The sequence below is a fragment of the Dendroctonus ponderosae genome, unplaced genomic scaffold (assembly GCF_020466585.1).
Source record: "Dendroctonus ponderosae isolate FM_Combo_2020 unplaced genomic scaffold, Dpon_F_20191213v2 Dpon_F_20191213_10, whole genome shotgun sequence".
NCBI classification, from domain to species: Eukaryota; Metazoa; Arthropoda; class Insecta; order Coleoptera; family Curculionidae; genus Dendroctonus; species Dendroctonus ponderosae.
In genome coordinates, this window is record NW_026017111.1 from 7,114,515 (window position 1) to 7,141,812 (window position 27,298).

The window sequence follows — 27,298 nt, forward strand, 5'->3', positions numbered from 1 at the left end:
ATTTTATGAATCGTTGCCTTTAAAACGGGTTTTTAAAGCTTGTATTTTTAGTATTCTGGCCCGGTCTGTCCTAAAAATTTGAAAAGCCTATATGTTCGAAAACAAGCCAGCTATAGATTTACCGGTATTATAAATGGTTTGATAAATCGCATCCTTAAGCACTGGGTAAATTTGGTTCATTCCCTCCATTCTGGATGATAAGGTGAGTTTTTGAACATTGTCTTTTTTTTTCCTTTTTAGATACTTTCCACGGCTTGTAGAATCGAAACCCAAGTCCCGATTTTCAGTCAGCAGTAGGGCATAAAGCAGGCTTTTATTAGAATGGACCATGGATTTTCATTTTAATCAATTTCATGGATCACACATGGATCGTAGGTAGTCTTTAGAACGAGTTTTCAACTTTGTAACTTTTTTGTTTTCTAGCCCCGACTTTTTTATTGGTTGACCAGTGCACAGTGAAACTCAGCAGCATTTGAAAACGCCAGGCAAATTCGTTTCCATCAAGTGCGGATTTTAAGACACACTTTTGAAGATTGCAGAAATTTTCATTGCTACCAAATCACTTTGGATAAAACAGGCTTTTTTTCGAATGGGGCTTCTCTAACGAAATTTTGCAGGCTCAATGTCCTTAAAAGTTTTACTCTAGTCCCACACGATTGTTTTTTTTTGGAATGCTGTAACCTTTACGAAACCACGCGATTTTCCACTATGTTAGCGTTTTTGCGACTTGAACTGGAGCGCAATTTTGAAAAATCTTTCAAATTGAACAAGATGTTTGAATCAAACGCAATTTTGCACACTTTTGAAGACACGAAGGCGTAGCTCATGCCTTCCTAGGTTAAAGCTCAAAATTGCATCCTTAGCTTAACATAAAAATTCCGGAAAAATTATTTTTGTCACCGCCAGAAACAGGCCAGCTTGCACGTTTGAGCAACAACAGTAAGAGTCTGAAACGTTTCTTCTGGCCTAGTCCTATTTCCGCTCATCGTTGACTTTAAAACTAGCGCAACTGTCCCTAGAAGGTTTACTCCAGTCCAACCGAATTGCTTTTTTAGGAATGCTACAACATTCAAGAAAAGACGCGATTTTCCAGTATGTTAGTGTGAGCCAATTGAGGACAACTTTCAGGCCCAGTCCCAACCAAACTGACTCTCGAAGATTTGCTCGACTCCAGCTCAAACAGTTCAACTATGCGAAATTCTCCCGTTATTTGCCCCAGTTCCATGATCAATGTCGAGCAAGCGTCGCAAATTCTCAACTAATACGAATCTGGATCGGTTCTATCCAGTTCGCAAGTATGTCAGGGGAAAAAATCGAGAATCAACAGGGTTGGAGGCGGATCGGCCGGCCACAACACGGTAAAGTTGCAACAAGGGCGAATCCCTTAGAGCGAAGGGCCGGAGGCAGCAGCAACAGCAACCAGTTGCTATCGCTACCCTGTTCCGAATCCAGTTCAGAGGCGTCGAAATTTTTCCTTCTGGCGAACTTTGTATTGATTTTGATCGCATTCCTCTCTACTCATTTAGCTGCTCAAGTCCATATGGACAGTCAGAGCGGTGTAATGGGGCGACATGAAGACGCAATCGACACCATCCCCTGCTCTATAACTATAACTGTTGTAATTGTCAAGACATTTGCATGCTTTCCAGTAAATAACGTCCGCACTCTCCGAACGTATTTGTCAACTTGTCCATTACATGCCGGAACCGATTCAATTATAATTTCGCAAAAACATTCAGGCTGCTCTTTGACAGGTCATTATTATGATCGGAGCGTCGTCGCCGTCGGGGCGCGTCGTGGGCGAGATTTCGTATTCATGGTGTCGAGAATCGCGCCATCATCAGACCGGAGAAAGAGCGGCCGCTTCTGGTTGAATAAAATTACAAGTTCGCTCGCGCATATTCGAGGGTGGCTGAGGGTGGCTACGAGTGGCGTCAACTCTTCGCCATCAAACCCTATCTAAAATCTCGAGCATAATGAGTTTAATAAAAAGCTGTCAAAGGTTGCCGCATTTAATGCAAAACGGCTTCAATCGCTTTAAATCTGCCACCAGCCGGCAATCGCTTCACACCCTGCCCACATATCGTTAACTTCACGCCTGAAGCCACTTGGCAAAAAAAAATTCAAACAGGAGATGTGATAAGTGGTCGAATAAATTACATAAACTCAGTCGTTAATTTTTTCTGACTATCCGAAAATTTCCCAGAAATCAACCACTGCTCCAAATCGATTGAAAATTTGCATGTGGAATTAGTAAGGATTCTTCGATAAATGTGCAAAAATACAGATCTGCTCCAGTTGGCGAGTTGTAATTATTAAACCGAAAACGCGCACTTTTGCTTTTATTATTGAACTTGAGCGTAATTTCAAAAATTACAAAAACTGATCCGGAGCTCTGAGTCTATCCAAACTTCGCACACTTCAGAAATAAGGCTTTCTTAAGACATATTCCAATTTTCAGGCTTATATTGGATCCAGTTTGAGAGTTCTGAATTTTCAACCAAATGCGCGCATTTTTGCAACTGTTTCTGAATGAGAGCGCAATTTCAAAAAATATTAGGAATTGAACAAGATATTTGAAGCTAACGAAATTTTGCACACTTATGAGCTAAGTCTTCCTTGATTAAAGTTCAAAATTGCAGCCTTAGCTCGCCATAAGTCCACGAGTTGCCTATTTTTAACCAAAAACGCACACTTTTCATAAAAACATGTTCCAATTTTCAGGCTTATATTGGATCCAGTTTGAGAGTTGTAAATTTTCAACCAAATGCGCGCATTTTTGCAACTGTTTCTGAATGTGAGCGCAATTTCAAAAAATACTAGGAATTGAACAAGATATTTGAAGCTAACGTAATTTTGCACACTTATGAGCTAAGGCTCGTTGATTAAAGTTCAAAATTGCAGCCTTAGCGCAGCATCAGTTCGAGTGTTATACATTTTTAACCAAAAACGCACACTTTTGCTTTTATTACTGAATTTAGGCGCAATTTCAAAAAATTACTAAACCTGATCCAGAGCTCTGAGTCTCTTCACACTTCAGAAATAAGCTTTTCTGAAGACATCTTTCAATTTTCAGGATTAAATTTGAGCCAGTTGGTTAGTTGTGAATTTTCAACAGAGTGCGCGCATTTTTGCGACTATTTCTGAATGCGAGCGCAATTCCAAAAAACCTTAGAAATTGAACAAGATTTTTGAATCTATCGAACTTTTGCACACTTATGAGCTAAGACTTCCTTGGTTAAAGTTAAAATTTTCAGCCTTAATTCGCCATCAGTCCGCGAGTTGCAAATTTTTAACCAAAAACGCACACTTTTGCTTTTATTACTGAATTTGAGGGGAATTTCAAAAAATTACAAAAACTGATCCAGAGCTCTGAATCTCTCCAAACTTCGCACACTTCAGAAACAATACTTTCTAAAAAATGCTCGAATTTTCATCGTTAGATTTGATCCAGTTTGAGAGTTGTGATTTTTTTAAGCGAATGAGCAAACTTTTGCGACTTGAGCTTGAGCTCAATTTTGAAAAATCTTACAAATTGAGCAAGATCTTTAAATCCAACGAAATTTTGCACACTTATGAGCTAAGGCTTCCTTGGTTAAAGCTCAACTTTGCAGCTTTGGATCGCCATCAGTCTGCGAGTTGCAAATTTGTAACCAATAGAGCGCGCACTCTTGCCTTTACTCCTAAAATTGCGTGCTCCTATGGGGAGGATTCTCTTAGCGGGGCTTCATTTTTTCGAAAAAAGAAACCATCCCAGTTGCGTGTGTTGGGAAGCGAAGGTAGTGTGTTTGTTTGTGCTAAATCCAATTTTTCCGGCTATTTAAGAATCGAGGCAAAGCCTCTTTATTCCACGGCCACCCCGCCTGAACAAAAGAAACGGGATACCGCTGTAATGCCCTTTTAAAAAGGAAAATAGGAGTAACCACCGGCAAAAACCCCGAACAATACAGAAAACGGTAACGTTTTAAAGGTGGGTTTTGATCCCGCAGGAAAATCTTTTCCGCCCTCGATCTAAACCCTCTTGTATTTATATTATTGTTATGTTGCCATACATGCGGGGCACGGTTCTCCTTTTCGAATAACTTTCCTTTCCGACCAATACGATGAAACTAGAAACATTTTGCTTAATTAATTAGAAGAAAAAACGCGTTGGCGCTTGATTAAAACCCCTGTCCTGATGGCTTCGAGTTTTTTGTAATCATCAAATTTATTTTGACAAAAAATTAGTTGATGGAAATCAATACAATTTACCGTGAAGTTTTGATTTATAAGCGTTTTACAAAAAATCTGTTGAAATTTTCATTACAAATTTTCGTGGTATACAGGGTGTCCCTGAAATGACTATACAACGCAACCACAAAATCTTGACTCGATTTAGGCAAACTTACCTATATCCAATGTTGCTTCATTTTGCCGCCGAAGTTCTGAAATTCATATCAATGCAAATATCGTTTTTGCGCAATAATCTCTGAACGCCCAATCGATTTTCATTAATTTTTGAGTCAACAGTTCCTACAAGTTTATATTTTTAGTACCCCCTATACAAATAATTTCATTATTTCTCTGCTACAAGCTGAGTTTCTTTTGAAACTTTTTTGCCCCTTGTAAATTTTTGGTCAGGCCAACCGTTTCTGTTCAAATAATTATTTAAGATCCCTTGCAATTCAGATTTTAAATTATTCGGAACGAACCATGGAAAAATTTCGATTCTGAATAACTGAACTAAGTTATTTAACTCTGCGCATCGTGTCAGGCTTCCTTCTAAAATCATCTGCGGCATTGAGAATAATTTTTTTAGGAGAGATTTAAGCTCTCTTAGGTTTTAAGCCGACTTAGGACAGCTTTAAACGAAAAATCTAGCGGCGTTAAATCGGGTGATCTTGGTGCCCAATTTATGGGCGGCCATTTGAATATTTGTTACTATTAACTCTGACTCATACGCCCATTTCCTTCACATAATCCGTACACTAGAAGCATGACAGCTTTCTCATTTAAGAGAAACAAAAAATTCTGAGTTTACGGTAAATTCCGGTTTGTCAAATGTACTAAATTACTTCAGAGGCAAAACCTTAAATATCACTTACACCACTGACAAAGAAAACGACTCATACACTGTCTTTATCTGAAAATTTTTCACACATACCGCATAAAATAGCGCAATTTTCTTGAATGACCTTGAAAAACATGCTTAAGCCTAGAAATCACTTACCAACTAGGGCCAGGATGACCGTCAGCAAAGGGGCAGTCGGAAAAGTGATTGGCATGTTGAATTCCAACATTTGCAGCAAATCGACTAGAAACAAATTAGCAGATTTGTAGCAACCATTCTTTAATAACTTTAAAGTTCAACTAATTAACAACAAAAATTAATTTCAATTTCAATTGAATATTGAGCGCACTGTTGATTTAGATGTGTCACGGTCTCTTCTCAATTTACTTCGAAACTTTCATTTTTATTCATCATTTTAGATTGTATGTATCCTACTCTATGTATCCTAAAAAGACATTTTTGCTCATTTTCTAGAAAAAAAATCCTATCCGGCAAATCGACAAGAGCACAATGGACACATTTTTTACAAAAAAATTCTGAGAAGAACATCAGAGAAGATAGAGATTCGCTATTAGCTCGTTTTATATAGAAAAATCGACTCTCTAATACCGGAAGAGTTCGCGAATATTAAGAAGAATTTAATAGAGACAACTCGGCTATCTATGCTCTGAAAAACTCACCAAAATTATTTTCGTAATTCTTCCACATAGAAACCCCAAAATTGTCATCATCTAAACTACTCATAATGGACTCTATTTTTTCAAAAATTCGTGAGCAATAAACTAGAAAAGATAGAGACATGCGGTTCAATGAGGTCAAGGTTGCTTTATTTACCCTAAAAGTGCTAATAAAAGCGCAATTTTGCTAATTTTTTACGCATTAAAACGGTCAACATTTCTTGAGAAAAAAATTCAAAAAGTAGACCATTGCATATTAGAAAGGGATTTTTCGCGACTACGGCGGACAAATAATTTTTTGAATCAGAAAAATTTACTGCTTTTGGCTCCCGAAAAGAAATTTAAAATCCTAAAATTATTTGTCCGCTGTAGCCGCGAAAACCCCCTTTTATTTAGAATTTTTGGGCAATAAAAACTCTTCAATTGTATATTAGTATGTTTAATAGAGAAAATGTATCTTTTTAAGACCTAAAATGTTTGGGAAAATTATAAATTTTCGAAAGTCGTTAGGCCTTGAAAACCCAAACAGCCAATCAACTAGAATACAGAGACACTTTATTTTCAACAACTATTGAGTAATAAACTAGAAAATACTGAAAAATCGGTACTCTAATAGCTGAAAAGTTCGGCAAAGTTACGACTTTTACACCTTGAAAGCTCAATCGGCCAATCAATCCAAACAGTGGAATATTTCATTTCAAAAATGTTTAGGAGTAAATTTAAAAATGTGGAAAAATACGGTTTTGTCGTTCGCTAGCGCTCAACTTGACCGAATTATCAAAAAAGCGAAATTTATGCATCTAGAAATCGACAAAAAAACATACAATTTTTTTCACGCAATAAAAACATAAGCAACAAACCGACAAAAGCACAGAGCAAAACCGTTTTGAAAAATGTCTGAGAAGAAAACCAGAGTACCGGAGAGATTGCGACATTGAAAACGCTAGCTAACAATCAACTAGATTTCAGCAGATTCAAAAATGCTTAAGGAATAAAGAAAAGGTAGAAAAACGCCCTTGGCTCATTCAATAAAGACAAATTCGCTCGGTTTATTTTAAAAGTGCGTATTTTAAAATTACCAAACCGCACTACTTTTTGATTTTTTGCACAATCGACAACGGCACAGAGCAAGGCTTTGTTTTAAAAAATTCCTTTGACGAAAGCAAAAACGGTAGAGATTTGTTGATTGCAAATGCGGTAGAAAATCCTGAGAAAAGAACTTGAGAAGATCACATCATTCAATAGAGAAGAAGCTGCTTTCCATCTCCTAAAAACGTCAACAAAAGAGCAATTTTTGCTGATTTTTCAAGTAATAAAAACATAAGCGGCAAATCCACAGGAGCACAAGAAACACCCAGTTTCTGAGAACACCTGACAAAAAATCGGAAACGGTAAACCTTTGTATATTAACTCCTCGAATAGAGAAAACCTGGCTCATTAATACCTGAAAACTTAGCCAAATTTGCGGGTCTTTTTAACTTTTTTAGACAATGATAACCAAAGCTGGCATTCAACTAGAAAAAATCTTAAAAAGACAGAAACAGGCAGATAGGGCTTCCAATAGAGACGAATCTGTGTCCAAAACTCCTAATACACGCGTAATTTTTCATGCAATAAAAACACAATCGGCCATCGAACAAGAGCGTAGAGAACGGACGACTTGGTTTCAAAAGTTTCTCACATGAAAATGGGGAAAAATAGACATTTGTTTATTAGTTCGTTACTTTCTGATCCCTGAAAACATTGCCACAACAGTGATTTTCCCTCATTTTTCACGCATTTAAAATTGAAGCTGCCAATCAAGTGGAATCCAGTGGAATCTTTATTTTCCGAAATGTTTAAGGATTAAATTTAAAAGTTTAGAAACATCCGGTTACTCAGTAGAAACAACTTTGCTCTATATATCCTAAGACGCAATTTTGCCTGATTTTTCATGAAATAAACACACAATCGGCAATTGAACGAGAGCATAATGAACGGACTACTTAGTTTCAAAACTTTCTCAGATTAAATGGGGAAAAATAGAAATTTGTTCATTAGTTCGTTACTTTCTGATCCCTGCAAAGTTTGTCACATTCGCAATTTTCCCAAATTAAATATATATAATAAAATAATACAAATTTAGGGGTACGCGGTTACCCAAAAGAAACAACTTTGATCTATGTATCCTAAAGCGCAATTTTTGCTGATTTTTGGAAAAAAAACTTTTCCGACAAATCGACAAGAGCACATTGGACACATTGTTCTCAAGAAATCCTGAGAAGAACATCAGAAACGGGAGAGATTTGCAGATTACTGAAAAGTTCGCGAATATTATGAAGAATTTTATAGAGAAAACTCGCCTCCCTGTACTCTGGAACGCTCACCAAAATTGCGTTTTTTTCCTAACTCTTCCACATTGAAAACCAACGTTTTGTTGGTTTTTTTTTGTTTGTAACCATTGTTCTCAACTAAAGTACCTACAATAAACTCTATTTTTCCAAAAATTTGTTTGTAATGAAGTCGAAAAGATAGAAACATGCGGTTCAATGGAGGGTGCTTTATTTACCCTAAAACGGCCAATAAAAGCGGAATTTTTACGCATTAAAAACCGAAACAGCAAACCGACAAATTTTTTTTTAATTACTGAGAACAAAAGTTTAAAATATAGACGTTTGTATTAGACAACTCTTTAACCGAGAAAAATTCTTTAAAATTCTTAAAAATAATTTTTGAGAAACTCAAAACCCGAGCTGCTCATCAGCTGGAATACAGTGAAACGTATATTTTGGAAAAATAAATTATTTTGTTTCTAGAACTCTTTATTTTCAAAAAAATGGATGAGAAACAAGAGAAACATGCGGTTCGGACATGCAAAATTGCTCTATTTTTGTGTGTTAAGTGGTAATAAACGCGCTGTTTTGTCTGATTGTTCTCGCAATGAAAGCAGAAGAATCAAAGTGCGACAAACTTTCGATTTCAGAAAATTTTAGGAAGAAAACTAAAAAAGCCAGACTCTTTTGCGGCTGCTCATTTTAATAAACAGCTCATCAGTATTAGCTAATTGTTAAAATTCCAAAAAATTTCGATTTTTCTTCATTTTTCAGCGATTAAAAACTTAATCTGCCAGTCAACGAAAATACGGTAACGCCTTGATTTTAAACCTTGATTTTAAAAAATTCGAGACTAACAAACCAGCAAAGATAGAAAAATGCGCCCTGGTCATTCAAAAGACAATTCTTCCTATTTATCCTAAAAGTGTCAATAACGGTGCAATTTTGTCGGATTTTTCACGCAGTAAAAGCCCAACTAGCAGATCGACAGAAGTACAGTGAATATCTTGATTGCGAACATTCCTGAGGAAAAAATCAGAAAAATGGGCATCTGGATATTAGTGCCCTTAATGGAGAAAACTCGGATATCTATGGTCTGAAAAGCTCAACAAAATAATGTTTTTTTTCCTAATTCTTCACGCATTGAAAGAAAACCCAAACAGTCGATCAACCTACAATGAAAAAAACTACCAATAAAAGCGCAATTTTCCAATTTTTTTATGGATTAAAAACGGTAGCTGCAAACCGACAAGAGCACAAAAACAGGCCGTCTTCAAAATTTCTTGAGAGGAAAATCAAAAAAGTAGACAGTTGCACATTAGTTTCGTTAATAGAGAAAATGCGTCTTTTTAATACCTGAAATGTTTGGCAAAAATGTGAATTTTCCAAAGTTTTTAGGCTTTGAAAACACAAGCTGCCAATCGACTAAAATACAGAAACACTTTATTTTCTATAATTCTTGAGTAATAAACTCGAAAACACTGAAAAATCAGTACTCTAATACCTGAAAAGATCGCCAGAATTACGAGTTTTATACATTGAAACCCCAAGCGACCATCAAGTCGAAGGGAACCTTTATTTTCAAAAATGTTTACGAATAAACTAGACTCCAGCAGATTCAAAAATGTATGAGGAATAAAGAAAAGATAGAAAAACGCCCTTTGCTCATTCAATGTAAACAAATTCCCTCGGTTGATTCTAAAAGTGCGAACAAAACCGCACTACTTTCTGATTTTTCACGCAATCGACAAACGCACAGCCAAAGTTTTATTTTAAAAACATCCTGTGACTAAAGCAAAAACGATAGAGACTTGTACAGTAGCTTCTCTAAGAGAGGAAACCCGACTATCTAATAACTAAAAAAAATTTCAGACGTTGAAAACCAAAGCGTCCGTAAGCAAAAATACAGTAGATTCGTCATTTCTTAAAAATCCTGAGAAAAAAACTTGAAAAGATAAAAACAAGCCGTTCGGTCGTTCAATAGAGAAAAAGTTCCTTTCTATCTCCTAAAAACGTCAAGAAAAGCGCAATTTTTGCTGATTTTTCAAGCAACCAAAACAGAAGCGGCAAATCCACAAGAGCACAAGAAACACCCAGTTTTTGAGAACACTTGAAAAAAAAATCCGAAAAAGCACACGCTTGTATATTAACTCCTTTAGTAGAGAAAACCCGGCTCTTTAATAGGTACCTAAAAAGTTTGCCAAATTTGCGACTCTCTTTAACTTAAAACTAAACAATAAACGAACAATCGGCCATCGAACAAGAGCGTCGACTTTCCAGTCCCCAGCTAAATTTTGCGTTGAATGTCTCAAGCGATTTTCTTGGGGTTTTTGGTGGAAAATATTAAGACCAAATTTCAAAAAAAGTCCTAACTGACCGAAAAATCAGACACCTTCGATCAGCTCGGTCAAGCGCCAAAATCGGACCCTATAAACTCTAAAAGTGCTTCTAAAATAGCAAAATCTCCCGCATTTATCACGCATTTAAACCAGAAGCAGCAAATTGAACACTAAACTTAGGAAAAATCGCATTAAAACTATGAAACTCCAGCAATTTGCCCCGATTACAACCCAGAGGATCAATCAAACTGGATCGGCAAGTGGAAAGCGATGCCGATTCGATCGGCAATAGAACCGCGTGCTGCAAAGCAGCGATGTTTTCCTGCAAAACTCGATAAAACTTTACAACCCCTTCTCTTTGCCGAAGCGCTCACCCTTTTTACCGTTGCTTCATCAATCTTGGATAAGTTTCGCAAATTCAAACTTGAAAAGTTTCGCCGCTTTAAAGTTATCTGACACGTTTCCGCTCTAATTGCATGTAAGAAATTAACCCTCAATCGGTCCCAAAAATTTCCGTGGAAAAAAAGCATTGTTTCCTCTAGATGAAGAGGAGAAATCTTCAATGCAAGACGCACAACATTAAAAATCCCATTAAGAATCGGCCCCCCAACTGGCCGCTCCTAAGTATTTTATAGCGTTAAATTGGAACGGATTGGATTTGTAACTTTCCGCACTGGATATTCCTTTAATCTCTGCCTCAGTCCTTTATAATACGTTTCTGCGGTTGACTCTTTCTATATATTTCTGGTTATAGTTGATACAGCAAATACCATAAGGGCAAAGAAAAGAGGGGCCGAGTGTCCCCGGGGCTTCGGCAGACCCACATGTTGACCGCTCGTCTTTCCTCTTCGCATCGGAACTTGTTACACTGGCCGCCCAAATGCGAATCCAATATCAAAGACAAACTATAAGTATCTTAGTTCGGAGCGATAGCTCGAAACTGGGTGGAGATTAGATAGATGGTTTTAAAAATTCAAAACTTACCGATGAAAATGAATATCTGGTGGTGAGCGTAGCGGAGCAGCATGCTGACGATCACAGTCTGAAACAATTAATCTTTTTAAACAGGTAAACAGTCAAAGAATGAAGCAAGGCAAATGCTCGACGACTTCCCAACTTGCATCGCAAACGGAGTTACTATTGGTGGTAAAGATGGTTTATTTTCCAAGCTGTTTGACGTGTCCTGAGCGCAAATGGATGCTTTGGATTCCTCAACAGCAAACAAGTACAAAAATTATCGACAGGCGAAGTCGGTTAAATTAGGAAATTGTTGCGCAATCAAGGGGCTCAAAAAGCAAGTATTTCTTTTATTTTTGAGAAATTTCGAAAAAAGTTATTTTTTGGATTTTCGTTTTTATTGATCTTCCAAGTTATTTCAAATCTTATGAAACCACAGAAAAACTTTTGCATGCTATTTTTGTGGAAAATATGGACAGACTCAAAAAAATGGTTCGCTTTGCAGTTTTTTGCATTTTTTCGTTTGCCATGCTTCCTCTCGAGTTCTTCGAGCCCATGATCGTCACATGATCCTTTCGGTTTCTTTATTCGCTGTTAAATATTCTGCTGAATTGCTTTCTATTTTTCCACTTGCTACTCCACACTCTATTCCGATACTTTTTCCTATCTTCCGTTAATTTAAGAGCATCGTCCGTCATCCATGCCGGTTTCTTCTGCTTTGTCTCTCCTGGTATGCAATTCTGGACGGTTTTCTTTGGAACTGTTTAATGCCATCCCATTTTTCTTCTAACATCTTTGTATCTCTCTCATTTGATTGGTCATTCCTGTTATTGCTCGCAGCCTGGTTGGTTCTATGTTTACTGCGTTGTTTACTCCTCTTCAGCAATGTTAATTAGTTGGACAAAGTCGACTGTACCAATGGGCTTAGAAAGGAAAAGCTAATAAAAACGCCGCCCGTATTCCCTGGACTATTAATATCGATTATTCGTGAAACTAGCCGGCTTTTATCCTATAAGAATAAGCCGACAGGAGGATCATTTATCAATTGTTTGTGCTTCGAGGTTTCGACCGAAACAAAGCAAATCTGATTACGGAATGGCTCCGTGGCCCCAATACACAATTCCGGTGCCCTTTCCAGGCCCTCGGCCGCGCCCCCCGGAATGAAATATGATCCGGCAGCGAAAAGATGACGATCTGGGCGCCAGCGGGCACACTCTGGCTGCGTCATCTCTGGTGCTAATCAGCGGACATATCCGATTTCCGGGGAACTACACATAAATCAGCGGTACTCGAGCCGAGGGGTTAACAGGCTCCCCATGGCCTACTCCCATATAATTATGTCACCTATCGGGTGACAGCAGGATGCGATTATTCCAGTGGCGTCCCACACCACCACTGTTTCGCTCAGGATCACCTCAGGCAGTTTCTCTCTCCTGGTTTCCGTGTAGTTGATTCAAAACGAACTTGGACTCATTTTTCTGACTAAATTTCGTATTTGTTTAAAACAAACTGCTGATTTGAATTTGGGTGCATGTTTGATCAGTTTTGCGTGTTAAATTCCGTATCAAACACTTTTTCCTGTAAGCAATCTAAATTTGGGGTCTTGATTTTTTCTATCACCTTCGATTAAAATAAACCCACCGCGCAGTTAATGCTTTCAATATAACACAATTGCTCTATTTATCTTGCAAGTGCACCTAAAACTGCAATTTTTCCCTAATTTTTCGCGTTTTAAAAACCCATTTGTCTCTACATAAAAAAAAACTCGTGAGTCAAAAACTGGCAAACCGAAAAAAATGCGGTTGGTTTACTGAATAGAGAAACGTTCGCTCTATTTGCTCTCAAAATTCAAAAAAAATCGCCCCTTTTCTTGATATGTCGATTGATATTGCATGAAGAACAGAAGCAGCGATTCAACTAAAGCATAATAATTTCCTTATAAAAAATCCCTAGGGAGAAAACCAAAAAAGCCATCCGCCTACTCATTGCTTCCTTTAATTGAATAAAATCCACTCTAACTGACTCTTTTCACTCAGTTTTATAGGAAATTTCTGGAAGTATCCACGATTTTTTCAGTTACTAAGGAGAGTCGACTGGCCGTTGGTACAGATAGACGAGTTTAAAAAAGAATTGTCAAGCAAAAACGAAAAAGTTCTCAACGCTGCCCAGAATATCACTCGAAAGAGAAAATCGGCTGCTTTAAGTAAGGAAAAACTCACTTGATTAGAAAATTTCTGGGAGTTTTCAGGATTTTTTCAGACTTAATGGAAGCTATTGATTGCGGGACAGCACGGATTTTTCAAAAATTCGCCAAAAAAAAACAAAAAATTTCCGACTGCGACCCATAACCCCACTCGAAAGAGAAAATCGGCTGCTTTCTGTTACTAAGGGAAAGCGATTAGCCGTTGGTACAAATAGACAAGTTTTAAAAAAATTGCGAAAGAAAAACCAGAAATCTCTCAAGTCTGCCCAGAATATTATTCGAAAGAGAAAATATGTGACTTTGAATGAGGAAAACGACCACTTTAATAGGAAATTTCTCGAAGTTTTCAGAATTTTTTCTGAGAAGCGATTGGTCGTTGGACAACACGGATTTTTCAAAAATTCATAACATAACTCGAAAGAGAAAATCGGCTGCTTTAAGAGACGAAAAACTCACTTGATTAGAAAATATCTGGGAGTTTCCAGGATCTTTTTCACTTACTAAGGGGAAGCGATTGGCCGTTGGGACAGATGACAAGTTTTTAAAAAAATTGTCAAGGAAAAACGAAAAATTTCTCAAGGCTGCCCAGAATCTCACTCGAAAGAAAAAATCTTCGGCTTTGGATGAGGAGAACCCGACTTTAATAGGAAATTTCTGGGAGTTTTCACGATTTTTTTTTCAGACACTAAATCGAAGCGATCGGTCGTTGAACAACACGAATTTTTCAAAAATTCGCCAAGAAAATCCAAAAATTCCTGAATGCGGCTCATAAGATCACTCGAAAGAGAAAGTCCGCGCTTTTAAGTGAAGAAAAACCGACTTTAATAGGAAATGTCTAACATTTTCCAGTATTTTTTGGCCTACTAAGACGAGGACAAAAACCCAAAAATCCCACAATCCGGACCATAATATCACTCGAAAGACAAAATGCGCTATTTTAAGTGTGGAAAAACTCACGTTACTAGGAACTTTCTGGGAGTTTTCAGGATTTTTCCAGTTACGAAGAGCTAGATTAATCTCCTGTGAGCATCTTTTTCTTTTGATTTTTTCACTCTTGCAATTACCGGTGTCTTCAATAACAGCATGAGCGTAATGAAAGAAAATTCATGGAAAATACGACCTTTAACTTCCCAAGCCAAACTTAACCCACAACTGACAGCACTAAAAAATCGCCTTCTATAGCAACAAATATGCGATTTTTTCAGAATTTTTACGGATTAAAAACAGTATCGCAATACCAATTGACTTGCCGGAAAACCTTTTTTTTTATTCATAAATAGAAACCTGGAGAATATCGAGACCTGCTCGTTAGCCCCGTTAATAGTTCACAGAAATTTCAACTTTCTTTCATTTTTCCAGGATTCAACTTCCAAGCTGCTGATCAACTAGAACACAGTGGACTCGTTAGTTCGGAAAATTTTTAATTCAAAAATCACAGATTTAGAAGAATTCACTGGCGAAAGATACATTCTACTCTATTAATTCCCATAATGCCAACAAAATCGCTAGTTGTCCTGATTTTAAACGCCTCAGAAACCGAAACTGCAAATCGACAAGAGCTCAGTGGACACAGTTTTCAAAAATAACGAAGACTAGACTCTCCAATCCCTGAAAAATTCTTTAAAATTGCTCTAAATTTTTGGAAACTTTTTGTCCAAAAATTCCTGATCCAATCCCTGAATAAATTACGATTTTCCTTCATTTCTCATGCTTTGGAAAGCCCGACTGCCACTTAAGTTTCATAGTAACAATTTTCCAAAAATTTTGAGTAAAAAACTAATCAAAGTACACACCCACAAAACAAACAAGTAATGGGGTTAGTTTATTGAGTAGCCAAACATTCGCTTTTTACAGTTCAATAATATCTGAAAAATACTTGGAAATTACCATTTTCCCTGGTTTCTCATGCATTGAAAACAAGCAACTAATAGATTGGTACAAAATGGATCTTTTTCCAGAATGTACGAGCCAAACACTGCAGGAGCTAAAAAATGCCGATTGCTCATTGCGTGGAGAAACATATCCATTTATCTTTAAAGAAAAACTAACAAAGCAACAATTTCCTCATGTTTCTGGAGACATTTTTCAGACATTAACAGCCAGTGACTAGTAGAAAAAAAAAATCATGCCCAGGAGTTATTTGCATAAATATTCGCTCAAGTAAAAACAGCAACAAAGTAAAACATCCTAGAAACAGTCAGGAAACCAAATTTTTTCTCAATTGATCATGAGTGTCAAAGGAATTGCGAGTTTCCTTGATTTCTCATGCTTTGAAGAAAACCACTGTCAATTAACTTAAACAAAGTGAACTTTTAGCTTTCCAAAACTTGTGAGTAAAAGACTAAACAAAGTAAGAAATGTGAGCTTATTGAGTAGAGAAACATTCGCACTATTTGCACGGAAAATTTGGTTTGGGCTTATCGAAACAGCAAATCATTAAAAACCTAGACTTAAACTCGTTTAATAGAGAAACATCTGCACGTTAATCCCTGAAAAGGTACTGAAAATGTCAATTTTCTGGCGTTTATTACGCTTAGAAAAGTAATGGAAAACTAGTGAGAAATTCCTTCGTAAGAAACTTGAAAACCTAGAAACATCAGATTAATCCGTTTAAAAAGGAAAAATTGATTTTAATACCTTAAAGCTCCCAATAAAATCATGAAATTCCCTGACTTCGCCGCATTAAAGACAACATCAGAGTATCAAGAAATTTTAAACAATACAATAGAAGATTTGTTCGCAATAATGTATAAGAAAAAATGAGATAAGCTAAACATCTGCTCCCTTTAATAAAGAAAAATCTGCTCTTTAAAGCCTTATTAGTTCCCTGAATTTGCAATGTGTAGATGTACATTTTCACGCATTCAACAGACGCAGCAAATCCACACAATCACAGTAAATATTTTGATTTTAAATATGCCCAACAAGAAAACTAGTAAAACTAAACAGAAAAGTGGGAAAAGGCTCCGCCAGCTAATGCCTGAAACGTTAACTAAAATTGCAACTTTTCCTTAATTTGCATGCAATGAGAACCCAAGCTGCCAAACAACTAAAACATGGAAAACTCCATTTCCAAAAATTCCGAAGTTTAAATTCCTAAATCCCTAATGAAGCCCTAATTCCTTGATTATTCAAGTATACGAAACAGAAAAACCTAGTGAACACTTGTGTTCAAAAGATCCTAAGAAGAACCCTAAACCTAGACACTTGCCGGTCAGCCTCTTTAATAAAGAAAAATATCCGCTCTACTGTGAAGCAAAACCAAACAAAACGGAAAAGTTTGCTGGTTTTTATCCATGAAAAAATTGATAATCTCAGTTATACACTAGAGCAGTGGTCACAAATTCATAAGCCAAAAACTACAGAAGCTGGACAAATGCGATTGGCGCAATGAAGAGTAAAACTTTCGCACTAATCACCCTGAAAATATCAATAAAACTGCAAAGTTCCCCGACTTTTCACAATTACATAAGACATAAGAGCACAGTCGTGACGCTTCTTTAAAAAATACCTTGTCCATATAAAACGCTGGGCCCTGGAAAACTAAAAACATGCACTTTTGACAAAAAAAATTGAAAATCGCGTTATTGAGCAGTAGATTAGTATCGGTTGATTAACGGCGTAGAACTTTTTCGCGACTTTTTCGGTGAACTGAAAAGGCAACGAATTCATGTTAAAAACGAAAAATAATGTGGTTTGGATGGATCCTGGATTGCGCTTTTGTACATTGCTGAATGGCTGATTTAACTGGGAACTATGTACAGGGTGATTAACAACCTTATCGACACAGAGCAGGGGAGTGTAGAGAAACTCAAAACAAGTCCAATTTACATTTAAGTTTTTTCTCAGGCCCATGGTTAATCAGATACAGGGTGTTAAAGTTTCAAAAAAAATTGGTATTTTCTCTTTAACTCCTACAGTTTATGAGATATTTTGCTCAAATTTTTAACGTAGGCTAACGTTTAGACCCTTCACCCGTAGGTAAGGCGACTGGTTGTGAAAATCTACAGGGTGTTCTTTTTTCTGGAGGTATACCCCATTTTACCCCACCCCCAGACTTTTTTGTGGTGCGTCACTGACTTCGACCGAACAAATTTTTGAATTTGTTGTTCAATTGTTCAATTTCAGAATTTTCTGATCGCTTGCAGTTTTTGCGTATCTGTCATCGTTTTCGAGTTATTTGCACAAATATAAGTCCATGTAGGGTTCCTGGGTGATCTTCCATGAATTTTCTTATAATTTTTTTGCGTTCTTTTGTTCACATTTTTTTGTGAAAGAAATTAATTTCATAATAAATTGAAATATTCGTTAGATTTTTGTGAATTTTTATTTGGATTAGTTTACACCAGATAAACCTTAATTATTGGAAATTAAATTAAAGTAATTTTTTTTTTTAAGTTAACTCGTCAGCCATCCCTATTTTAACTGCGACTTGCACTTGAAGCTTTCAGAGAAAAATGTGAACAAAAGGACACAAAAAAAATCTTAAAAAATTCATAGAAAATCATACAGAAACTCTACATGGACTTATATTTGTGCAAATAACTCAAAAACGAAGACAGATACGAAAAAACTGCAAGAGATCAGAAAATTCTTAAATTGAACAGCAAATGCAAAAATCTCTTCGGTTGAAGTCATTGGCGCACCACAAAAAAACTTGGGGGTAAAAGGATTTTTTTTTAAGTTTAACACCCTGTAGCTGATTAACCATGGGCCTGAGAAAACACTTAAATGTAAATTGGACTTGTTTTGAGTTTCTCTACACGCTCTGTCTCGATAAGGTTGTGAATCACCCTGTACACAGTTCACAGTTAAATCAGCCATTCAGCAATGTATGTATGTTGTGCAAAAAGTCGCGAAAAAGTTCTACGCCGGTACTCAACCGATACTAATCTACTGCTCAATAACGTGTTTTCATTCGGACCGTTCCAGCTCTGGACGTGTATCCACATGGAGGTTCACACAGAGAAACTTTTTCCATGTGGCTTCTTGCTTTCGAACAAGCAAATATACCAAATTTCTCAAGATTTTCATTTTGTTTGACAAAAATGCAGGTTTTTTTATTTTTCCATAGCTCAGCGTTCTATTCGGACAAGTTACTTATGTTTTAAGGGATCTAATCGCATGAGTCTAGCGTATCTAGGTTACTTCTGAGGAATTTTTTAAAGAAGCTTAAATGGAAGAAAAAAACTTAAATGGAAACTCGATTTGTTTTAAGGTCCTCCACACCCCTGCTCTGTGTCCATAAGGTTGTGAATCAGCCTGTATATTATTTTCTTAATTAATATTATATTTATACGAAAAAGACAGAGGTGGACCATTTCCAGATGCCATTATTGCAAAGTCTGGTAAAAGTGGAAGGAAAAGTAATACACGTATGAAAATTGCGACCAGAAATGAACGCGGAATAAACCCGTTTTTGTGAAAAAATCGGGAACACCTTGAAATGTTTACAGGTACTTTGACTCTTAAAAACTCTGAGATCTCTGAAGACAAAATGTTAAAAATCGCTCTGATTGAAAATCGACAATTGAGCATCCCGATATTCGACAAGAAACGAACATCTCGTACCAAATCTCAGGAAAAATCGCGAACAAAGACACTAAAGACATTTTCCCACTCAAATACTCATATTTTCCAAGCATCCTCAGTCTGTCCAATTGTATCATTCTGTTACCGTGAACGACGACGCATCCACTTCCACCTGTATTTATCCATCATCATAAAGGAAAAATGCGCTTTTCTGCGAACCGAATTGCTCAATAGACGACGTCAGTAATAAAATATAATTGCCCTTCGACTCGATCCAATAGAGAACGGAAATAAATGTGGAAAATGTTCGGGTTCACATTGCGTAAACGGTAACAACAATGATAATGATGGTTCGCTGCTGGTCCAGACAGGCGGAAAGCGCGAGGGAAAACCGGTTTCCGGAAATTCTGATTTTGCCTCATTTTTTTGCCGTCTTTGCAGGGAAACCGAACAGTATCTCCAGCTAACCGGAAATGACTCACGTCATATTGGAGTGCCATCATTGTCACGCGATTGATTCTACTGAAAGAAAACGCTTTTCTGAATAAATTAGAAAACCATTTATAACAATGAAGGAATGATCGATGCGACTGCTTGCATTAGGGAAATTCCCGCTGATTCCCTGCTAGAAAGTGCTGTTCACTAACTGCTCGCCTATAACTTGGTATTCAACCCGCAGTGGCAACACATTTTTACAAAACGCTTTATTCCCCTTTTATTCCCGACTTTTATTTAATTCTATTTATCAGTCCTCGGCGATCTGTAACATAAATAATGGATGACTGTTTCGATATTGTGATTTCTGAGCGGGGGCGCAATAAATGTCCTTCGTTTTCACCGATAAAATTATTTTAACGACTTCCCTTCTTCCATTCAATGACGAAAATGTCACAACAACGTTGAGGGAAATCTACTTTAATTGGAAACGTTTCCAATATGTCTCATTCTTTCGTTTTTGCGCCTGTCAATCAATGAAACCGATATTAATTATAGCGATCAAGTCCATTTCCTGCATAAAATGCAGTCAGCCCGAATTAGACCGGCTATTCCTGCTTTAAACTGTATTTTATGCAGCTCTCCAAGGGCATGAGCTGTTTAGAAAAGTATGCCCCTTTTGCATATTAAATTCCCTTTATTAATTTACCTGCAGCCTAAGACGCTGCACTTTGCAGCCAGCAGGGCGAAGAGAGCAACAAGAAAGCTCATAAACGGCATTTATTAAGAAAGCGCATGTTGCTGCCTGTCTCCGGCTAATTGGGTGGGCAATGGGCATAAAAGGGTTTCAGAATAACGCAGCTCGCGCTAAAAATGTACAGTTTTCAGCAACGAAACTCAGTAAACCAAATAAAATAAAAGACAGTCTCCAATTAATTTCCGCGACCGATTTTCGTGGATGATCGTGTGCGGCATTTCCCCATTTCCCACACACAAATTGCCCTAACGAGTGGAATAATTCGACATGTAAAGTCTGCGCGGCCCCCCTGCATTTATGCCGCACGAAATGTGTTACAAGAGGCGCGTGAAACAGAGAAATAAGAACGACGATAACGGCTTTCAGAAAATTAAAAATTTATTTAGCAAAAATTGACGACCTTTGAAATGCGACATCAAATTGCCCATGACGCTCCGCTGACGCTACAGAAGATAATTTACGTTATGTGTTAGGATAATGAGGCAATTTTATCGGGAAAATAAGACCCGCTTTGGCATCGCGAATTTCGTAATTTATCACCGGCAGGGTAATGAAATATGGATGAGTCGAATTAATTACGTTTACCATCATTCTCACTTCCAACTGTTGTAGAACAATTACAGGGTGTTACAAAAAAGTCTGATCTAGAGATGGGTAACACTGTGTTGAGTTGTTGCCGCTCTGTGCGCGAATGCGCTATAACTCATCGCGACTCCCGGCAGTGTTGGCACAAATTGAGGCACAGACAATGTCGCCTACACATGTTCCAAAATAAAACTTGTATTTCGGCACGATTTCCGACCACTATTGAATGTCATGGCGTGTCATTGGCGCACCAAACCGTCTCCAGTGCCTGAAAATTCACTGAATTACCAGCAGAACTTTTGAAAAACCGACGATCCGAGCCGAGAAACGAAAACCGGGAACGAATCCCATCAGACTGGAAAGGAGCTAGGGATGGTCGGTATTTAACGTAACCGTATAACAGTGTTCCAAACGTGTGACCTGAAACCGTAGTGAAAACGTCGAGTGATCTATCCAGCTGCAGCCGTTTGCCGAATTAAACCGTTCTTTTTAGGAACCGCCTCATAAACCTGAAAAGTGGTTCGCGCCAGCACAGAACCGATGCGGCATCTTCGAGCGCTGTCGCTCTATACAGTTGCAGCAGTTTCAGTAACCATTTGTCAACGGAAAATATGTTGTGTGTAGTGTGTATGTTTTAAGCAGAATGTGCACCTGCATTTAAGCAAGCTGACAATTTTCAAATATAAATTCAGTCAGAGATAAGATGAAAGTTATTTGAATAGTCATAAACGTTGTAAGGTCGACATACTTTTTTAAAATTATTTTTTGATGGTACCAAAATTAAATCGAGTAATACTTCGTCGAGGTTAGCCAAACACGCATTTCTGTTTGTTGTTATTGTGGATTATTTAATGTTATTGTGAAACGAAATGTGAGATATTATTTTCTAAAGCGGGTGCTATCATTAACGCACAACGAACTAGAATCAGTAAAAATAATCTGCAAAAAATTTTCGTCGAGCACTCTATGCAGTTGCAGCAGTTTCAGTAACCATTTGTCAACGGAAAATATGTTGTGTGTAGTTGCGCGTTACCTTGATGATTGTGTATCACTTCGTTCGAAAGAATTATGTTTTTAATAAAGGAAATTATTATATATCATCATTATTCTGCATTTGTAATGAAAAATGTAAAAAGTAACATCTTCCTTTTGGAACCGCATTTTGGAACCTATTACCAAGATGAAACTGGAACGTGGAAGTGGTTACATCAAAATAACCGTTTATCACACCTCTGAAAAGAGCGCAGCTAACACCCATTCACAAAAAAGGTAATAAAGACCAGTGCTCTCATTATAGAAGTAATTCGATTACGAGTACAGTGAGTAAACTTTATGTCCGCTTAGTTGGAGGCATAATAGACCAGGAATATGGTCCTAACGAAACAGAAGAACAGGCAGGATTTCTTGCCAGCCGATCATGCCTGGCTGGTATCTTCAGCCTTGTGTAGCTCGATGAGAAGAACTGCTACAAATAGAGATAAACACCTACTTTTCCTTTCCCGTCGAAAAACTTTGGAACGTGATGGAAAGTTATTCAATAAATAATCCTGCAATAAAACAACTCAAAATAGGACCTATCTGTCCGATCGCCTCTTCAAAAGTAAAGGTGCAAACAATGCTGTTGTTTATCCGCTACAGTTCTCAATGTAACTCCGCCTGGGACAGATGAGGAACGGATTAAGTAACAACAAACAACAACCACCAAAGCAAGGAACGATAACGACTATCAGAACATGGCATGTGGTTAGCTGATATAGGACGGGTGCAGCGGTCAGGGCGTTTAGAGAAATTGAGCGTGCACTGCAGGCAATAAGGTAGCCTGGCTCAGAAAACTTGAACATAGAAAACTCAGTTATCTTCCATAGTGGTAACAGTCGGAACGTACATCAATTCGGTACCGGCTTTTCAATTAAGAAAAACCCGCTGGGCTCAGTCCGAAAAACCTTTAACGAACGACTAGCTACCTAAGGATGAAAGGAGGAACATTTTATAACTACTCCTTACTGTCTGTACGACAGTTCTATGACCCTGGAGAATAAAATAGGCGCACTACCTAAACAGGATATGAAACTTATATTAGCAGTAGTCCTGGGTAACTCAGTGAATTTTTAGGAGTTGACGCATTACTGAGCAAATGGTTTGTTGCGCCAACCCAACGCACCAAGCTGTACCAAGTAACTGACTTCCGTTGCTGCAAAAACGTTACTTATGAAAAAGGAGGTAACCTTTCTTCCTTGATTAGTTGTTTGGGCAAAGTGGTAAAAAAGTTCATGACTTTTTTTTAGATGTTGAAATTCTTTCCTCAGAAAAGCACAAATGTTGGACATTTTTCTGCGGTTTGCTGAGTGGTTTTGTCTAATTCTGCGGGAAACTTCGCATGCGGCCACTCTTCAGAAGAATTTGCAAAAATTGTCCAACTCAGTTATGGAGGAAAAACGTTTTTCGTAAGTATTTGCTCAAGAAGGTTTTCTAAAACGTGTCAGTTCCAAACCAGAAATGCTACAATGCACGTTAATTTTCAGTGCTTTCCAAAATGTTCTGTCTAATTATGCTGAAATGTTCGCATTCGGTCACCTTTCAGAGATTTTATAAACATGCTCGAACGTGAGTAGGTTTTAGAGAAAACGCTTTCTCTATTTGATCACGAAATGTTTCGAAAGCTCCTCATGAACAAACCAGAAACTCACGAACACTGGATATTTTTCAGTGCTTTGCAAAGGATCTTGCTTAATAACTCTGGAAATTTCACATGTTGCCAAGTTTCAAGAGATTTTGTAAAAATCGTCAAACTTGTGTTCGACTTAGAACACACGTGTTCTGTACTTCCTCATGATCGTTTGTAAACCAAAAATTCACTAAAAACGAATATTTATAAGCGCAAATCTTTTGTGTAATTACGATTAAAACTTCGCATTTGGCCAAAATTTTCGAACTTTTCGAAACTGAAGCAAAAACCTTTATCTAAACGGCTCAACAAAATGAATGTTACACAACGAAATTTCCCTAACTTTGGAACCAGATAATGTCTGATTGCTTTCAGCGATTTGGTTTCTGTTGAAACCGTTCTTAAGCCCCATGTGTTCTATGCTAGTGAACCTTTTGGGACAAATTGAGCACCTAAGGTAAATTTTCTACAGGGCGACGAATGACCAAATGTTAATTTTTGCAAAGTTTGGCATGCTCCTAGTTGGTCAAAAGAAACGGTTTTATTGGTAAAGATAAATCAAAAAGCTCGAAACAGTTCAAAAAAAGGCAAATACAAAAAGTTCTCAAAAAATGAACTTTTTGTATTTGCGGCGATAACTTTTCTACTCCTGAACCGAGTTTCACAATTGATATTTCACGATTGAAGGGCTGATATTGAAGCTTAAACTACATAGATGATTCAAGCTGAAAATTCGATATACAGTGCGGCACAAAAAATAGCTGAATCAGAATTGCCCCCGAAATCTGGAAGATTTTCAACTTAAGTGTTCACTTTCAAACATTTCGATCATTTTGGCATCTTTCGTTTATTACATACAATTATTACTTCTCAAGTTCACTGTTCTGAAGTTTTAACTTTAATATAAACACTAGATTTTGAAAACGGGGTCAAGAGAAAAAATATATCACTGCAAGACCAAAAAGTAAATTTGTTAAGACCACTCTGTAAATAAACGACTGTCAAAAAATTCAAGAACTTTTTTTCATATATGACATCTATCTTATTGCCCGTGGGGCCTAAATACAAAACAAAACGCTTTTTGTCCAATTGAGGGCATGTGGAACTTGCACCAATTTTGTATTATTTCATTTGCCACCCTGTAGAGGCTTTATCTGACGCACTAATTTTTTGAAAAACCACACACCAACTGAAAATGAAATGCACTAAATAATATGCTCTCTTCAGTCTACAAGTCTTCAGGATATTTTACAAATATTATCCATTTTGGATCGATTGCGAAGAAAAAAACCTTTTCTTTATTTCCACAAGATAGAGATTTCCTCAGAAAAGCACAAAGAATTATTTTCTGCGATTTGCTAAGTCTTTTGTCTAGTTCAGGAGATTTCGCAAAAAATGGCCAACTTGAGTCAGTTGTGGAGGAAAAACATTTTTCCTAAGTATTTGCTCGGTATCATTTCCAAACCAGAAATGGAACAACGAACGTTAATTTTCAGTGCTTTAGTAAAATTTTCGCATCAAACCGCCTTTAAGGAAATTTTCTCAAAATTATCGAACTTTTGTTTTTTAGAAGAAACGGTTTCTCTGTTTGGCCAGGGTTTTCTACAACCAAACCAAAAATGCAACAACGCTGAATATTTTCAGTGCTTTGCAACGCTTTGATCTAATTACGCTGAAACTTTCGCATTTCGCCGCTTTTCAGAAGATTTCATAAAAATTTTGGTGCGTCCAGACCTAACAAGCTGAACCCGACCCGAGCTTGAGCCGAGGCAAAGTTCCTTTGACGTTCCATTTTCTGTCGGTGTTTTGACGACTCATCAAGGGAATTTGCCGCGGATTCAACATTCAGAAAGTTCAGAAAACTCGTAGGTATTCAGTTTGCTTATTGGATTACTTTTTGTAACGACCTGCGTGTCGTAAAAGCTGGTCAAAGTTATGTACTTACAAAAATCAGCATACACATCACGGCTGGAATGTACGCGGTTTTGGCCATCCAGAGGTTCACAAATCTGTAGTTTTCACCAGTAACAACATTCCTAGAAACCAAAATAAACTTTATCCAGCATACCATCAAAAATGCTTTACTTGAGTAATTCAGACAAAATCATTAGAGCTGAAAGCTGGCAGCAAAGGAACAAAAACTCACTTCAAATATCCCTTGTTGTCTTCCCGTTCAGCAAAAGCCTTCACCGAAGTCATGAGAATGTCATTGTAGCCCAGAAACTCCTCTAAGAGCAAACGGCTGAACGAATCCCCGAAACAGGCATCTTTAGTGGGGTCCAAAAACACCACTTTTACTGGGATATTCAATTTTGCCCTCGCTGCAGGGCTCAAGCGCAAAAAGCCATATTCCAGCGAGTACTCGTAGATGTAAGCGTCTCCTAAGCAAAATAGTTGCCATATTTATTTGTGACCAGATAAAATCCGGGGGCAAAATACCCTTGTCTATTTGCCTGGAGTCTTCGAGCTTTTGTTTGGCTTTTTGCTGGCCATCAATAGCAGGCTGGCCTTTTTCCGTCATCACCACATCTGAATGCAGCTGGGCAGCAAGTGTGATCATATTCAAACTCCACTTGGTTGAGGAAACATTCAACGATTCATTTATGTAGGTTTGTCCGGTTGAGGGACATGGGGCTGTTTCAATGGGACCTAAAAACATCAATCAGTACTGAACCCAACTTCCGCATTCAATTACTTACTTGTTCGCTCAGAAATATTCTCCATCTCTTTAGAACCATGATCCATTGTGGAGGGCTCAATATCCAAGTTAGTAGCAATCAGCCCCATTATGCCAGACATTTCCTCCCTGGCAAGCTGAGTGATTTTTTCCTCTTTGGCATAGCTGTCAGCCAACGAGTAGCTTTTGTCCAAATTCCTAATAATTTCGACTCTCAAGATTCCATCTCTAGGCCAATTGGACACCACACTATCCAAACAAGTGTTGGCTGTTTTCGAGAAGGAAAAATGGATATACACCAAGACGAAGAGCGCTGTGAAAGCCTTGATCAGCATCACAAACTCGATGAATCGCCTCAAAGGCTTGGGAAAGGCTCGAGCATACGCTAGGGCTGCTCTATAGAACAGGGTATGGAACAGTCTTTCCCGGACATGAGCCAAGTTCAGGTATGTTCGTCTGTTCACTGTCACCGAGGGCTGCCGAATTGCCTGATGAGGAATCACGTTGCGGGGATTATCCGCGTTGAGCGGATTCTGTTGCTCTGCCATGGCTCAAAAGTGAAACTTATCGCATCCTGAAATTAGGGCAACATTAGCTTTACTCCTATATATGGTTGGAGGGATTTTCCAAGCACAATCAAAGGAGCAGGCCAAGTTGCGGCAGTTTTTCACCTAGAGCTAGCGCACTGCCAAATTGGGGCCCAGATTTCACATTTCCTAACCTCACATTAGGAAGCGCAAATTACCTCTGATTACTGGGACACAATGAGCTGCTCTCATACACGATGGGGCTTCAAAGTGGCAATTGCAGGGCTTCGTTGGGCATCGTAAAATTAATCAGAACGTTAGAATAAAGAAAATATGATAACGAATGACAGAAAACAGCTGACAATCGAAAACATCCGACAAACTGGGAGTGTCCACTGGCCGCTCAGGTACACTTTGTCAGAACTTGTGTTTATCAGTTAATAAATTATTAAGCCCATAGATGTTCACAATTTTTTTTAATATTTTCCGTATTGCTGAATTTATGCCAATATTAGCATGGGCTTTTCTAACAAATTTTGCAAATATATAAAAATCCATATATATCCGTTCAAACCGCGCACA

General features: G+C 37.7%; 1 protein-coding gene across 1 annotated transcript in view; it reads right to left on the reverse strand.

The window, feature by feature from the left end:
- LOC109544334 (membralin) overlaps window positions 1-27,121 on the reverse strand; it is a 54,660-nt gene extending 27,539 nt beyond the window's left edge. Inside the window, exons 1-7 of the mRNA XM_048661986.1 lie at window positions 26,935-27,121; window positions 26,212-26,763; window positions 25,952-26,161; window positions 25,659-25,893; window positions 25,458-25,548; window positions 11,363-11,420; window positions 5,210-5,293 (exon numbers count right to left, since the gene is read on the reverse strand). Of these exons, the coding sequence (XP_048517943.1) occupies window positions 5,210-5,293; window positions 11,363-11,420; window positions 25,458-25,548; window positions 25,659-25,893; window positions 25,952-26,161; window positions 26,212-26,737 (1,204 nt within the window). The 5' untranslated portion in view covers window positions 26,738-26,763; window positions 26,935-27,121. The remainder of the gene's footprint in view (window positions 1-5,209; window positions 5,294-11,362; window positions 11,421-25,457; window positions 25,549-25,658; window positions 25,894-25,951; window positions 26,162-26,211; window positions 26,764-26,934) is intronic.
- Window positions 27,122-27,298: the final 177 nt, after the last annotated feature.